Source organism: Paroedura picta, chromosome 11, assembly GCF_049243985.1.
Source record: "Paroedura picta isolate Pp20150507F chromosome 11, Ppicta_v3.0, whole genome shotgun sequence".
NCBI lineage: Eukaryota > Metazoa > Chordata > Lepidosauria > Squamata > Gekkonidae > Paroedura > Paroedura picta.
In genome coordinates, this window is record NC_135379.1 from 16,682,041 (window position 1) to 16,699,494 (window position 17,454).

The window sequence follows — 17,454 nt, forward strand, 5'->3', positions numbered from 1 at the left end:
TGTAGCTTTCTTTTGTTGGGCCACATATTATACAAACATTTATTTGTTTGAATAATATTCACATAATAACCCTGAGAAAACGAGGGTTGGATTTATTTTTTAATTATTATACTGCCCTTCCCAAGGATGCAAGGTGGTTTACGTTATAAGAAAATACACTAGATAAAACATAATCAAATACAATGTGGTAGAATTTTTTTTTTAAAGTATTAATCCATGTTGGTGGACAGCAATTCTCGTTCTCTTGTTTACTTGGATAAACCAGACAGTGGTTATCCCAAAATCTTGGAAATAGGCAATAAGTGTACTAATTTTTTAAGGGTTTCTGATTTGACCCTGCTTGCGACAGCCAATTGGTTTATTGCCATGTTTAGATAAATTGTATTCTTATTTGTTGAAGATTCTTGTGGACTGGCTAGAGCAGGGGTAGTCAAACTGCGGCCCTCCAGATGTCCATGGACTACAATTACCATGAGCCCTTGCCAGCAAACGCTGGCAGGGGCTCATGGGAATTGTAGTCCATGGACACCTGGAGGGCCGCAGTTTGACTACCCCTGGGCTAGAGCAACAGAATATTTCAGGATGGGAACAAATTGATTTTAGGCGAGGTAGTTTGCGTGGATTACTCTCTGCTTTTATCCCCCAAATACACATTTTTCAGATAGTTTTCTTTAAGTGAGTGTCAAGGTCTTTGATTCGCTCCCCTGAACTCTCTTACTTTGTTTTGTTTGTTAATGGCTATCTGGCCTTCTTGAATTCTTCTAAATCATCATGACTTAGGATCATGGACAAGAAATTGGCTCCTGGTGTTAGTGAATTCTACGATTGTAATTCTAGTAGGTTGGTCCTCTTCTTCATTTCAGATAAAAATCCTCATATAACTTTGAATGTCACATTTTGTTTTACTACTTTTGTTTTCTGGGTAATAAACAGAGAGTATAAATGAAATTTCCAGTGGTTACACCGCTAAAGGCATTGAGCCATAGAGCTTTTATTGGACAAAAGAAAAGAAAGCAAAATAAATATAGCTCTTTCTAAAATATGCTTGCCATCTCTCTCATTTTTGCTCTGCCTCTCTCACCGAGGTGGCTTTCATTAGGTTTTCATTTAAAAGAGCTTCCAGTTTTAATTAAACCACTCCTGTGGTTTGAGTTTGTTTAAAACTGAACTTCCCACAGTGTGACATGTTATTTTCTCAGCTAAGCTCACACGTTAATTAGAGAATGTGTGTGCTATCCTGATATTACCTCCTCTATTGTTTTAATTTAATGTTCGGCACCCTCTGCCATTTCTGCACGGGTGGCACTCCTGGCTCAGCCAAGCAGGCCCCAGCTGAGGAATGCCTTTGGAAAAAACTGAGCTATCCAAAAGAAAGCTGTATTTTGGACGAGCCATAAAACAAGCTGTTTCAATAAAAGATCCAGTGTCCTACGATAAGAAAAAAAAAGTGTGCTTTTGGATTTCAGACTCAATATCTCTGCAACCAAAAAATCATCTTAAAATTTCCCAGTCATGGAAACGTTTAATTTACCCTATATCCACCTATTTTCTCAATTCCTGAACAATCTTCCTCGTTAATCCCTCCAATTATAACAGAAAAGAACATCAGTGGGGTAGGGAAATGGTAATACTTCCTGTTCTTCTCTTCTCCTTTACATATGGGGAAAGGGGGGTGGAGGTTACGGGTTGTAGAATCACAGTACTAAGAATACACAGAGGAGGTAGCAGAGGAGCTGACACCGCTGACCCTTACAACTATGTTGTGCTTTCTTTATTTTTGTTCTTGAGCTGTGAAAGAGATATGCGAACCCCCATCACTGGCATTCCCAAACACTGCCGCCAGAAAACAGTTCTGCAGGTATCAGGAGGGTAAATTACCAAATCTTAAATGTAGAAAAATATCTATCATATCAGAGATGGGAAGGCAAGAAAAAAAAAACACTGAAAGACATCAAATGAACAATGATAAAACCAACAAGGATGGTTTATGCAAGTGGCCAAATCTAGGCTCTCTTGGCTAGAATTTGGGCTAGGCAGAGGCTTTTGATATTATTCTTAGTGTGGAATATGCCAAGACCAGGTTGTGAACAGGAGAAAAGAACATGAATGTGTGTGGGAACCATGATAAAGTGTTATCTATACAGTGTGTGAAATGGCCATGTGTCGCATTACAGAAACTATCTGCAGGATGTTGATAACTGTAATGTTTTTATTTTGCTATAATCTTTACCTGGTCGGCAAGACATTGCTAGGTTTGTAGCACATTTATCAGTTTTTAGTGGTGTTACTATGGAAACATCAGAAAACATACAGTATATAGAATAGATTATTTTTCACATTTTGCTGTTGGGAAGAGGGCGGTCCCAAAGCTGCCTTTGTCTGGGTCACCTACTTTAACATTCCTTACGGTTACTTAACTGTAAAAGGTTAAGGAGGTTTCCAAGGATCTCCCTAAGCTGGTATAATGAGATCCTTCCACTAAATGTCTCCTTAGAAGTTCTCTTCTCAACTCACAACAGAGAAAAGCTTTTACTTGTTTCTTCCTGGAGTTTATTAGAGTGGAAAGGCTGGAGCTTGTTTATATTTTGTGAGGAGGCAAAGATTTGGGGGCTAGTGGTTCCTGTAGACTCTTATTTGGACATTACAAAATCCTCCCCCCCCTCCCAAGGTGGGACTTGGTGCTCTCTAGAGATGTTTACCAAGCAGTGGTCAATACCCTCATCTTCAGAAAAGCTGGAACAAAAACTATTTGGTCTAAAAATAAAATCAAGCATTGTATCTTTAAAATATTTTTGGTAGATAGATATAATTTGTGCCATGTGATTAGGGAAAGCCCTTGAAAGAATTTCTGTTTCAGTGTATTAACTGGACTAAGGTTGCAATTCTAAGAATATTTTACTGGTAGTAAGCTGCACTGAATAAAATGAGATTTACTTCTGAGTAGAACTGCTTAGGAGTGCTCCTTAGGCCTCCCCACCTCCTCAATGTTGAGATCATTATATTAACTTGTCTTGCTACAAAGAGAAAAGCATTAGCCAAATTATGATTATGGTTGCCTTATTGAGTAATTTGAACTGTGAGAGAAATTTGGGGGCTGTGGTAAGCCAAATGGCAGCACTAAGGCCCATTATGCACGGGGGGGATAGGGCGCATTCGGGGTGGAATGGCGGAGACTAAAATCACTGATAACACACGGCGCTGGCTGCAACCGGCTGCAGATTCGGTGCATGCTGCTGAAAAAGCCGCGTTAGCGAAACGCGGAAGAAAGCACAGCTTTCGGGTGACCGGGGCACAACCAGAAGTGGTGCCGGGGTCACCTCGTGCATAATTGGTTACTCTGGGTTTTGCCACCATTACCTCCCATCCCTTGCATAAGCGGTTTGCTTCGCTTCTTCACCCTCCACGTTTTCCATGTGACCCGAAATCGCCGTTTCGGTGGCCATGCATAATGGGCGATTATGGAAAAATGCTAAATAAGTAGCTGTGTCCTACAAACTAAGTTGCCAGAAACTGCTGTTTGGAAAAGGCAGAGGTTATCCTAACAATAACAGCACAGTTTAGAGACATGTACCACATCTCCTTTACTGCGGGCCAGTTTGGTGTAGTAGTGAAGAATGGGGACCTCTAATCTGGAGATCCAGGTTTGATTCCCTGCTCCTCTACATACAGCCATCTGGGTGACTTTGGGCTAATCACAGTCCTGTTAGAACTGTTCTCACAGAGCAGTTCTGTCAGAGCTCCCAGCCCCACTTACCTCACAGGGTGTCTGTTGTGGGGTGAGGAAGAGAAAGTGATTATAAGCCACTCTGAGATTCCTTCGAGTAGTGGAAGGCACAGTATAAAAAAACAAATCTTTTTTCCCCCTTCTTCTCTTATTAAAAATCCATAGAATCATAGAGTTGGAAGGGGCCATAGAGGCCATCTAGTCCAACCCCCTGCTCAACGCAGGATCAGCCCAGAGCATCCTAAAGCATCCATAAACTGGTTTCTCAGTCCTGCCAACCTCTTTCCATACTTCCTCATATTTGTTTGTTGAGGAAATGGTAATGAAGGCATCTGAATGAGATGCAAAGAAAACAAATTAACCGGCTTCTGATGAAAGGCCAACTTTTCTTCTGTCACTAAAATAGGCAATAAATGTAAGTGCAAGTGACCTTTATTATCTAAGCTGTCTGCAAAATGGTAAAGAATAAAGCCGAGAAAGCAAGCCTTCTATTTCTCCTGACAACCAATTTCGGGCTCACAAATGGCTGTTGATTACATCCAGTCAGCCAAGTGCTTTTTCTGTAAAAGGGAATTCTGGTCCAGGAAAAGAAGGTGCCGCCCAAGGTTGGCCAGCACAGTCCCTATGTTGGTAGAAGAATAAATTTCACTAGAACATTCCAATATATCCAGAGCACAGTTTTTAAACTATAATATGATTCTGTTTAAATTTGAGTGCCATGTTCTTGATAATTAGTGCCTACCAACAATTTTGCCATGGAGTTTTGCACCAACAGAGGATTCTGAAATCTTCAAAGGCAGCCTCATGTAACACTAAGTGCAGCAGTTGAGTCTCACTCATCATATTGCATCTGAGGAAGGGGTGTGTGCACACAAAAAACTCATACCTTGAATAAAAATGTGTAGGTATTAAAGGTGCCACTGGACTCTAAATTTGTTTTGCAGCTTCAGTCCAACACAGGGGTAGTCAAACTGCGGCCCTCCAGATGTCCATGGACTACAATTCCCAGGAGCCCCCTGCCAGCGTTCGCTGGCAAGGGGCTCCTGGGAATTGTAGTCCATGGACATCTGGAGGGCCGCAGTTTGACTACCCTTGAGTTTCTCTTACCCAGGAACAGCAGACCAACCAAAGCTGCACATAAGGCAATATGTGCCACAGAGGATTCCTGACATTCATACCAATGGAGATCCAAAAGTAACAAAAATTGCACAGAAACCTAAATTCCTCCACTGGGTAGCTGGATCTTGCCCTTTTGGTCCAATGCCTTTGCAGAAGTTAATTCTGTTCCAAATTTGGTCAGTAGCAGTACTTTCCCTGCACATGGTAAATCCATGTGCTTAATTTTGTTAAAATATTTATGTCCCATCTTTCCTTTTGGCTGAAGGCAGTTGAAATAAAGCACCCTATGACCTCCATCTTCATAAATGGTTCTGCTGCCTTCTTCCATTGCTAAAACCACAGGATCCCACCATTCATCCACAATCACTAGACATGTTAATCGCTGGACCCTCCCTCAAGACAGGCAGAATAAGCTCCCTCCTCTTCTCTCATTTTGCTTTGCTTTTTGGAATGCTTTCTCCACATTTTCCTATCTACCTCTTAGTATTTTCTAAGGGTATGCCTTGTGTTTAAAATGTGGGGGAATTTTTTTTTTTTTTGCTTTGCCTGAATGAATGCCTATTCATTGCTCCAAGCAGTTTGCTTAAAAAAAGCCAAACTAACACTCCCCCCTGGGAGAAGGGAGGCGGGTGTGAGGGCAGGATATTGGAAACAGATATAATGCTTCTTTGCCTCATTACATTTCTTTAGAAGATGAAGAGTTGGTTCTTATATGCCGCTTTTCTCTACCTGAAGGAGGCTCAAAGCGGTTTACAATCACCTTCCCTTTCCTCTCCCCACAACAGACACCCTGTGAGGTGGGTGAGGCTGAGAGAGCCCTGATATCACTGCTCGGTCAGAACATTTTTATCAGTGCCATGGCGAGCCCAAGGTCACCCAGCTGGCTGCATGTGGGGGAATGCAGAACCTGGCATGCCAGATTAGAAGTCCACACTCTTAACCACTACATCAAACTGGCTCTTAGCATGTAGCCTGCTGGTTGTTCGCCTCTAACTTGTGCTTTTTAGTTGGGGGAATCCACTATATGCGATTCACCAGCTAGTGCTTTGAAATGGAGGATGTAGCTACCGGTTTGCTGCTTGGACGCTGGATGTTGGCGAGATCGTGCAAAACACCAAAAACGTAGTGGTTTCATAAGATAAGCATTTCACTACATTTAACAGGTGCAGAATGGCCCGAAATATCCTGCCCTGTCTCAAGTGAGTCATGATACAGGAAAAAGTGAGTGGATTTTGACAACAAAACACAAATTCTACCATACTTTGTTTGGTCTCAAAATGTTTTTTAAAATGACATACAAATATCTGAAACTCTTGTCAGATTATGCAAAATGTATGGATAGGAACCCACTTACCCCCAGTTGCCACTGTAATTTCACGTAGGAAATGACCATAAAATGGAAAATCGAAGGACAGATTCACTCTCTGCAAGGAAAAACACCAGAAAAAATCAATAGTGTAATGAATAGAGGAGAACCAGGCATTTTAAAACGTGATTCTGCTATTCGCTGTTGCCTTTGCCTTAAGGTTTGTAGAACAGTCTTGTCATCCTAAATTCAGAATAATTTTGCAGTACAATAACTGGAAACAATTCTGTACAGCATATAAAAGTAGAAATGCATAAGGGGGATCACATTTAGGGGGCAATTTTAAACTGTCCTCCTGACTGGCTTAGGATACTGCTGTACCAACATCAGGCTGAGATACACCAGAGCCAAGGGTGTGCAGTACCTGCATTAGTGTAGAACTGGGTGGTTTCAGGGACATATCAGGGGGAGAATGAGGCTTAACACCCTGAAGTTTTCAGGCAGCTCCAAGTCCCCTGCTTTGGCATAATATGACACCAGTAACAAATCTGGTATAACTGGGAAAATTCCCATAGAAGTCAGAGAGAAAGACAACACAGCTCCTTCCTCCTCATGTCCCCAACCTCCCAACATGTCACCAAGCCACAACACAGCTTAGGATACCAGCTAAACCTGAAATCTATCATAGTTCTCTCAAGCACGATGTCAGGACACCCGTAGCTTAGGTGACAGGATGCAATATGAAGAATGGAATATCAAGTCAGGCAGCCTTAGAACATAGAAGGGGGAATTTTCAAAATATCAATCCCAGAGAAAGGGCAAATTGTACAAAAAGGGAGCATTTTGCACAGCTTTTCAATGCTGGACTCACACAGGGAGGGAGCTGAAGGAGTCTCTCATGGTCTGCACAGTTATGCTAGTGCAGGGAAAGACTTCTCAGACTTCACAGATCACAATACTGGTGTGCTGTAAGCCATGCATGCTTCATGATTGAGATGGAGTACTGTGGAATAATGGAGCACTATTTATTTATCTATAGATTTCATATGCCACTTTCCGGAACCGGCTCCAGGTGGCTCATGAATAAAAAACAATACCATCAAATTATAAAAACAACCACATAAATTATCAGCAGTGAAAACAAGCCAGTGGCATAAAACAGCATAAATGCACTAAATAACCTAAGACAAAGTCCATAAAACACATGCAAGAGGACCATTAGACTGCCTTTAAAAAGATGGTTAAAAGCTAGAGTAAAAAGAAAATATTTGACCTGGCGTCTAAAGGGCAATACAGGTTAGGTAAGCTTCAAAGAGGAGGGTCATCCAAGGGCCATCACTGAAAAAGGCTGCTCATGAGGGTACAATATTTTATTTTGGAGGGAAACATTACCTGAAAAAGGGGAAGTGGGTAGGCGTCTGTCCTAGGGGAATTTGCTATGGAGCAGCCAGACAGTATGAGTCAGGGGCAAACTAGCCATTTAGCTTACAGGGAAATGTCCTGGTGGATCAGGGTTCTAGAGGCCCACCAACAAGCAGAAACAAGCCCATGGGTCCCTTGCCAAAGACTCCTCATTAGACATGGTTGTTTGGGTCAACTCTCTAATGGTCTCTTCATGCACTGCCACCAGTTTGGGGGCTGATACAATAAGTGACCTAATATCCATAGTCAATACCACAGAGCTAAACTGCCCTGCATTTCTGGCTTGCAGCTTGACTTCTTTCAGGGCCATTTTCAATTTCCACTGTACTCCTTAACTGAGTGTCTGATCCCAAGTGATTGATGGCAGAAAACCATAACAGTCATGTCATCAACAGCAAGCAACAGATTCCAGATAAAAATAATCTGAATTTGTCCCCCCCCCCATCCTGTGTCTGACACATTTTTAACTTTTATGTTTCCTTGGATTTAATTAATTTCTTCTCTTTCGCTCCTTCCCCCTTTCGCAAAAAGGATTAGTTTCCGCACCTATTAGGTATTTTAATGACTCCTTGGGCTTGAAAATAATGACTCAATATTTACAGTGACTTGAAATTAGATTTCATTTTCTGCATAGCAAATTATTTGCACATACTCTGCTTACTACTGAAACAACTAATTCCATTTTATAAACAGGCAATCTGGAAGCTAAACAGAGCGTTCATCTCACAAGATCAGCCCGCACCAAATAATACATTGTTCTTTCAATACTATCGAAAAACACCATGGAACCATCATTTGATTTCATGCAGGCCTTCTTAGGAACTTCATCCAAAACGCAGTCAGAAAATGTAGTCAGTATGTAGTTCCTAATAGTCTTGATGCACCAAATAAAACAACACACACACACCTGTATTCAAAGACTCTCTTCCACTAAGGTGTGTGTTTGTTTTTTTTAACATGGAGATGGGCATGTGTGGTTTCCTTACTGCCACTATGACCCATTATGCACGGGGGTTTTAGCGCACATTCGGGGTGGAATGGCGGCGACTAAAATCACGGATAACGCACGGAGCCGGCTGCAACCGGCTGCAGCTTCGGTGCATGCCGCCGAAAAAGCCGCGTCAGTGAAACGCGGAAGAAAGCGCAGCTTCCGGGTGAGTGGGGCGCAACCAGAAGTGGCGCCCGGATCGGCGCGTGCATAATCGGTTACTCTGGGTTTTGCCGCCGTCACGCCCCGCCCCGTGTATAACCGGTATGCGTCGCGTCTTCCCCCTCCGCGTTTTCCATGTGACCCGAAATCGCCGTTTCGGCGGCCGTGCATAATGGGCCTATAACACAGCAGCAGTCAGCATTCCCTGCACTTTCCCTGCCTCACAGTGACATATAAGAACACTTTCCTAGGAGTAAGCCACACTCCAGTAGGAGTCTAAGTAGATTGTCCCCTAGCAGTGGCCATTCTTCTTCTTCATTACAACACAGACGGTCTTTCCAGACGTTGTTTTATTACTTAGCAGGTGATAATTGGCATAGGATTATATTTAAAATATTATGTAGAGCTAGATTCATGTGCAATAGAGACCAACAAGATATTTAGGATGTACAATTTTGACAATGAATACTATTTAACATATGGAAAGTTTGACTTTTGCTGGTGGCTACTGGCAGCCTTGGAGCCTCTTGTGGCGCAGAGTGGTAAGGCAGCCGTCTGAAAGCTTTGCCCATGAGGCTGGGAGTTCAATCCCAGCAGCTGGCTCAAGGTTGACTCAGCCTTCCATCCTTCCGAGGTCGGTAAAATGAGTACCCAGCTTGCTGGGGGGTAAACGGTAATGACTGGGGAAGGCACTGGCAAACCACCCCGTATTGAGTCTGCCATGAAAACGCTAGAGGGCGTCACCCCAAGGGTCAGACATGACTCGGTGCTTGCACAGGGGATACCTTTACCTTTACCTTTACTGGCAGCCTTGCCCCTTAGAAAATAGCTTGGTAGCATGTCTTGAAAAGTCTTTTAGATATTTATGTAGTTCTTTCCTTTGTTTTCTGACTGGTCTGTTAAATAACAGCAATGTGTATCTGCCTAAACAATATCTATAAACTTTGAATTATTATTGTACCAGCAATGCATATGGTATAGAAGGTAGGTAAGATTACCCATCTTTAAAGAGCTTTAACTCCACAAAATGGCATCAGAGAGACAAAAAGAGAATGGAGGATGAACAGTTACCTGAGTTACATCTCAGTTACCTGAGTTAAGGCTTAGTTAAGTCAACAAAGTGGGGGGTGTCTCAAAAACATACTGAAAAAGGAGGAAGAAGGGAGGCATTAAGCAGGTATTTTAAGAAGCATGTAAAACACTGATAGGATTGCACTGATAAGGAGCAGCAAAGAAGAAAAGACAGGTGTTTGAGAGAGCTGGAGACCATCAGAAGGCCAAGAGTCCATAACTGGATGCATTAAGGTAATTAAGAGGGATATATTGGAATATGAGAGAAAATAGATATTGGGTGGAGCAAATCTTCAAAGCAGTTTGTGCTGAAGCTGGGAGCACACTGGAAGCCAGCATAGGAATTTAAAGAGGAGGATTTAAGATGTTCAGAACAATAAAGGGCACTTTTTCTTGCTTCAGAAAGGACAGTGCTACGTTGACCAGAAGACCAGATAGAAGGACTCTGTAGCAGTCAAGGAAGAAGATGATCACAGACTAAAACAAAGTTTTCTTATACTTCTTAATTCCGTCTGAAGTACTCTGAATCATAGAAGCTTCCAGATCCTACAACAAAAAATGGTTTAATAGTAAATGTAATCCCATCTGTGTTGCGCCTCTCACTTTTGGGGACCAACATGTCAAGAATTCAACAGCAACACACAACGTTTCTGTTGCAAAAAATCTCAAATTCATTAAACATTTATGCAAAAATACATGTTGTAGACAAACCAGGGAGCTTGTTGAAAATACAGAGAAAATTTATTTCCAGCCACAGAGTTCATAAACAATTTCCCAAGTCATTAATATCCTGCATGCATTTTAAGTTTAGCGGGTTAAACAGTATTCGTGTTTTGCTGTATTAATTCAGTCTTCTGAAATTCTGAACCAACTTCCAAATAAGTTTTTAACAAAATTAAACTCATCTTTTCCCCTTGCAAGCTAGAAAATAAATCTTATGCCATCTCAATTTCCATATCTTAATCACATAACATGAAATTTATCTTTTCTTATTGGATATTTACATCTGTTTACAAGGGCAGAGAAGATGTTACAAGCAAGATCCAACTAGACAGCTCTTTAGATTTTTAGCACCAGAACCATTTTATTATTTGAGTCCACCACTATCACTTTCCCTTAAATTTATTGTCTTGAGAGTTGGAATAAAATAGAAAGCAATGATAGGCTTCATTTTTCCTCCTATACCTGCAAATGCCAAGATTAAAATCTCAATTTAGAATCATAGAGTTGGAAGGGGCCATATTGTGTACTGTGGAATTAACTTTACTTTTATGTGAATGCAAAGCTGTTCTCTGTGAGATACCCGTAGACGGCCAAAGAGATGTTAACTATGTATTTCATTACACAATCTCTAAGCAGAAATACTGTGCAATCCAAAGGAGAATTACATCCTTCTAGACCCATTGACTTTGGGCCAGCTGTATGAAATAAATATGCACTTTCATCTGTCAGTGGGTTTGTCCAAGTGCAGCTGCAAAATTGCTTGCTTGATTTGAAAGAATCAAATCCTGAAAGGTAAAACCTTCACAATCTTCATACAAGTTAGAATTCCTTCACACAAGTCAGAGTACTAGTGCTTCCCCATACCTCTGCCTACACTAGAGGAGTTGGTTTTTATACCCCACTTTTCACTACCCGAAGGAATCTCAAAGTGACTAACAACTGCCTTCCCCTGTACAACAGTGGCCACAGTGGTGTGCTTCTGGGGCATTACTGCAGAGCTGCATGCTCTGCAGCATTCTGTGTTCCCACAGGGGGCACATTTCAGAGCTGGACCTGGTGTCCCACTGAAATGTGTCCTCCTGGGAAACACAGCAGTGTTGGAATGGTTCCACTGCATGGGGGGTACGGGGGAGTTATATTGCAGTAAAATGGGATTGTGTGGAATGCAATCCCACCTTTCTGCAAAATAAAAAAAATTCCTTGGCCCACCCCACAGCACGACAAAGTGCCTCGAAACCAACCAGGGCATTTTTTGCCCCCTCTGGGCCACTGTAGGATATCTTCCCTGCCCACACAGACCTGTCACAGAACAGGCCTTGTTGCCCCCCCCCCACCGCAGCTAAGGGAGTATGGATTCTCCCAAGTTCCTTTAGCCCAGGGCAAACGTGAGCCCAATTTGCAGCGGGCCCTGAAGGGGGCCTGCCTAGTAGCTGCGTCATGTGGAAGTGGGGATTAGCCCCACTTCCATATGACCACCCTCTTGGCCTTTTCTACTTGTGTGGAATCAGCCCCTGGGAAGGAGGTGGGGCTGAGAGCTCCGATAGGAGTGCTCTGTAAGAACAGCACAATCAGGGCCATGAGGAGCCAATACAATTAATTCAACACAGTGATCCCAATAATATCTACTTCAATAAAATGAATTGATTCTAAGCATATATATATATATCTATGATGAATGTAACGCCCAATCTCATTATCAGAAAGTTTTTCGGGCTGCAACATCAAGTTCAGCTTTTCCACATGAATGCGCCCAGTTCTCCAGCTTCACAGCTCCCATGACTAATCTGAACTTAGCATTGAAGTGCATGTCTAGCATTCTGGCAGCATTGCTTTGGTTTGGAAAACAGTTGTAATTTCTTTGACAAAATGCTCTTGCTTTTTCACACTGTTCTCCTCTCCTTCCCAACTCGCTTTCCAAGAGTGTTCAAGAGGAGATGAGTTGGCAGAACAGCCAAACCATTAAGCATTCACATTTGTACTGCCGTTTGTTCTTCATTACCAAACAACCAACCGTATCCAGCAATCACGTATAACTGATATTGTGCTATATTGGGTTCATTCTTAACTTAGGAAACTGCCAAACTCCAGCATTTCCACTTTGTCCCATCCGTTCTATTAGCTATTCTTTTCAGTTTGGCTGGCAAAGAGAGAGTTTCTAGAAATTACGTTGTGTCAGTCTAAATCCAGAGGCTTTATGACCTCCCTGTTCTTTTGAATCCTATCGAGATTCGCTTCTGTCTGCTGCTCTTCTCTCTGACTGCCACCTGGTTGCGGAGTTTATTGGCCTTAGGAAATGAGATGACACAACCAAATGGCAAGCAGAATTCTAACTCTCTTATTTCTCCCCCCCCCTTCTTTCTGCCAGCCTCAGGTACATCCTTTGGCGTTTTTAACAGCTTGCAAACTACCCCTTAGAAGCAACAGTGGTGGTGATGGGGACAGCTCTGAATGTCAGAACTCATCTCCAGGCAGATTGAGCAACAGCCTGTTCCCTCACAGTCCCTGAAAATGCCACTTCCCACACTGAATCTACATTTCTAATACTGACTCTTTTCTTTGAACGGTTTCCGATATTTAATCAGTGATGGGAATACCATTTGGAAGCCACGAGGCCTCCGATTATACTTGTAAAGTCAGAGGCTTAGTTTCGTATTCTTGCTACAAGGACTTGCGTGATCAGAATTAGCCAAGGAAGATTTTTGATGTGGAAATGGAATTACACCTGCCATCTCGGTTATCATCTGACAAGTATTGACAGCTTCAAACAGCAATATTTTGACAAGGATCTAATGGTTCTCAAAATGATAGCACCTCATACAAATGTAAATGGTGAATCCAGGGCTCCAATTTTTTTTAAATTTCTAAATATGAGTTAAGCTAGTCAAGTTGTAGTGCAAATTCTGCTGTCAAGTGAACTCAAGAGGTAAAACAGCTTCCAACTTGAACAACACCAAGATTTTCTTTTTTACATTATTGTGTAACTTCAATTCTGCAGTGAGATTGGAGGAATCTATGGGAAATAGAGATTTTTTTTGCGGGGGAGGTTAATAAGGATTTAATAAGGGACAATAATTTATTGGTGTTAATATACCACCTTGTACTCAGGCTTGGGGTCATTCACAACATGAGTTACATATACATCATTTTAAAAAGCAATTCTTCATAGGATATAACAGCAACAAAAGAACTCCAGACAGACTCTAAAGCAGGGGTAATCAAACTGCAGCCCTCCAGATGTCCATGGACTACAATTCCCAGGAGCCCCTGCCAGTGAATGCTGGCAGGAGCTTCTGGGAATTGTAGTCCATGGACATCTGGAGGGCCGCAGTTTGACTACCCCTGCTCTAAAGGTTCAAAATTCAACCTCCTTGACTAAATATAAACATGGATAAACATGTTTATCCATTGGCCGAAGATACTTTCACCAGCTTGGGCTGGGGAACCAGTTGCCACCCTTCGTGGGGGGGGGATCTTGCCACTGTGGTACATGCGCTAGTAAAATCTAGATTAGATTACTGCACTATACTTTACATAGGTCTATCTTTGCAGACTGTCCAGAAGTAACAGTTGGTAGAGAACACTACAGCCAAAATATTAATTGGAGTGGGTTGTAAAGTCACATTGCTCCAATCTTGTCCCATCTACTCTGGCTCCTAATTTGTTTCTGGAATGAATTAGAAGTGCAGGTATTGGCCTTTAAAGCCTTAGACAGTTTTGGACCAGCATATCCAAAACTGTCAAAGGCTTTATGGGACCATCTTCTCCCATATGAACCTATCCATTCACTCTGTTCACCTTTGGAGGCCCTGCTTTGGGAGTCTCTGCCATCTGTGGCAAGCTGTGGCAAGCTGGCACACAAACTGAGGAGGGGCTTTCTTAGTTGTGGCACTAAAACTTGGAACTACCTCCCCATGGAGATTTGTCTGCCGCCCTCTATTGTTGTCTTCCATCAATGGTTGTTCTGTTTGGAAAACCCCTATGAACTCCTCTTTGGTACTATGTCTATGTTTTTACTGAATTACTGTGTATTTTTGTTGTAAATGACTTAAATGTTTGATGTTTGCTGCCTTAGGACCTTATTTGGGTGGAAGGGTGGCACAGATAAAATTTAAATAAATAGATATTGCAATACTGAAAGGACCAAGTAGCAATGCATATCAATTGCCTTACTGCTGCTTGTCGATGTGTGTTGGACAGGATCCCATGGATCTTCACTTTATCTTTCTCCATTTGGTCTATGTTCACCCACAGATCTCGGCTGGTAGAATCAAAAGGGCCATATGTCCTAGAAGTGTAGTAATTGTGATCCATATCCTCCTGAAAAGAAGAAGAAAGCCAAATTAAAAACCAACACACTGTCCTGCCAATGTTTTAAACCATCTAGTAATTACTGCAAGAATAGTTATTTTCTGTTGCTGGTTAAAGTTCTTATTCCCTTTTTGAAATAATACATTGAATAAAAAAGGAAGAGAAGAATGCAGGATATTGTATGGCTTGTAATAAACCCAGTTTTACAAATGCCATTTTTGCATCCTCAGAAGTTAAGTGACTTTAGCAAATGCAGAAATAAATGCTATCTTGCGACACAAAGATGGTCAATGATGGTCCTGTGCTACAATGTCAGTGTTTTAATTACTACAACAAAAAGCTACTGAGAAAAGGATATGGTGTGTTGTGGTAGAGTCCTCACTGGGTATATCTAAGGTTCTTGGTTTAGTCCTCAGGACTATCAATTTCTAGGATGACATCTTTTCTGGCCAACTATCTTCCACTTGGACCATGAGGAGACACCCCCGATACAATCCATAATGGCACATCAACCACAGCATCCAATCCAGTTCTTCCATAATCAATACCAAGAAATCTTGCTGTTATGAATGCAGCTAGTCACAACCTTGGTCTTTTGAGCATCATTTTGACAGCAATACAGTCCTATGGACAGTTACCTTTCTAAGCCCACTGACTTCAATGGATTTATAATGAAGAAACTCAGTAAAGGACTGCACTGTCAGTATTTCCAAAAGGACTAAAGTCGCTACCCAAATACAAAGGCTCTAAAGTCGCTCATGTCAATCCACCAATCTACTTTTGTACTTTGTCATAAAAACAAGCAAAACCCCCATAGAGGACATCAGTCAGACACACTTTTCCCTTGATCTTTGTTCTGTTAATCAGCTTGAGACACATGGGAGTACAGAGTGAAAAGATGTACGACTGTCCATTTGCTGCTGAAGTGGTGAAAGAGCTGTAACTTTTTCCACTTCTAAGAAGGGATCAAAGAGTTCTGCATTAATAGACTGCCGGCACTCAGCCAGCCCACGTCAACGATGAACGGGACATAAATGTTAAGTCAAGTGCATTGCTTTATAAAAGTGCACTTTAAATGGCACCTTGGGCCACATTTTTCGTTTAATGAACAGCAAATCAAACACTTGAATTATAATATTCAGATCAAGAATCTCGCCATGTATATAAATTAAATGGCAAATATGCTTTTATATCAGCAAAACCAAACCTTATTGGAATTCAAGCATCAGTGTCTGATGTTTGGCTGCAAAAGGAATGAAAGCTCTTTTAATAAATATAACATGAGAGACTCCCTTACTGATATTTCCACAAGGAATCATTTCTCAATTGGCGTTTTTAAAAAGGAAAAGGAAATTCACATATACACACAACTCTTTAAGCAATTTTGTTTCCTTGTTTATTTATTATAAGTTTTTGGGTGTTTTTTCTCTTTAAAATAGCTGGAAGAAAATTTGAAATATTCTCTTGAATTTTATGCTATCCCCCCTCCAAAGATCTCAAGGAGGTTTACATTACATTCCCTTCCCTGCAACAATCCTGTATAATAGAGAGATAAAATGTTCCCGGTTGTCTGGAAGTTCCATAGTAGCACTGGGATTTGCACTCAAGCCTTCCTATCCTCTTTTAACACTGTAACCTCTACATCAGTGGTCCCCAACATTTTTATCACCAGGGCCCGGTCAACGCTTGACAATTTTACTGAGGCCCGGGGGGGGGTAGTCTTTTGCTGAGGGACATCGCCAACGCTGCCTGAGCCCCTGCTCCACTTGCTTTCCCGCCAGTGCCCCTGACTTCCCACCGTCCATGGGGGGAGACTGCCAGCAGTAGCTGCGCAGTGCCAAGCCGAGGGGGAGCCCCAGCCATGGCGGCCACCGGAGAACACCAAAGGTGAGTCAACGGCAGAGTGGCAGGGCAGCCCCCAAGGCAGCAGCCGGGGAGGAGGATGAGGAGGAGCTGCGGCCCGGTACCAACTGATCCACGGATCGGGGGTTGGGGACCACTCCTCTACATGACACTGCAAGGGAACAGCCGGCTTTGTATAAATAAAATTATTTTCCACACATTACGGTATGGCTGCCCAGGGCCTGGATGGAACCTGATGTCCTATTTATTCCTTCTGATTCAAGTATAGGAAAGGACTGTCCTCTTTCTTTCTTCAATTTTCAGAACTAATCATCTACCCTCATCCCCCAAGTGGAATTTACCACCAACATGCTTTTCATGAGTAGATTTTTTAAATCTTGGAAATATCTACATAAAACTTTACCTGTTCATGTTTATTGGAGGACGGATGCCTCAGCCTGGCATACCTTATACATACAATATATACTGTCCAGATTTATAGACATCTTGAAAAGTTTGTGCAGGAGAAAAACATGCATACTGCAAAGCTTTTATTTCGAAGGGGTCTTACGAGACACAGCTATGCAACCCTGTAGATCTTGTAAAATGGCTCAAAGCATTACAAGAGGTCTGGTGCTTGCTACGGAGCAGGATGAAATATTTAAAAATATTACAAGAGAGAGAAAAAAAATCCCAGCAAGTAAAGCTGCCAGAGTAGTTTTCTTACAGCCAACAGCTTCCTTTACAAACATTTACGGCGGTGTCTTATTCACACAGTTCATCATTATT

At 42.0% G+C, this 17,454-nt stretch overlaps 1 protein-coding gene across 3 annotated transcripts in view; it reads right to left on the minus strand.

The window, feature by feature from the left end:
* Positions 1 to 17,454, minus strand: part of PLXDC2 (plexin domain containing 2) — a 215,032-nt gene that overhangs the window by 71,780 nt on the left and 125,798 nt on the right. For all 3 annotated transcript variants that reach the window (XM_077303069.1, XM_077303071.1, XM_077303070.1), the window contains exons 3-4: positions 14,686 to 14,832; positions 6,198 to 6,267 (exon numbers count right to left, since the gene is read on the minus strand). In XM_077303069.1, the coding sequence (XP_077159184.1) occupies positions 6,198 to 6,267; positions 14,686 to 14,832 (217 nt within the window). The remainder of the gene's footprint in view (positions 1 to 6,197; positions 6,268 to 14,685; positions 14,833 to 17,454) is intronic.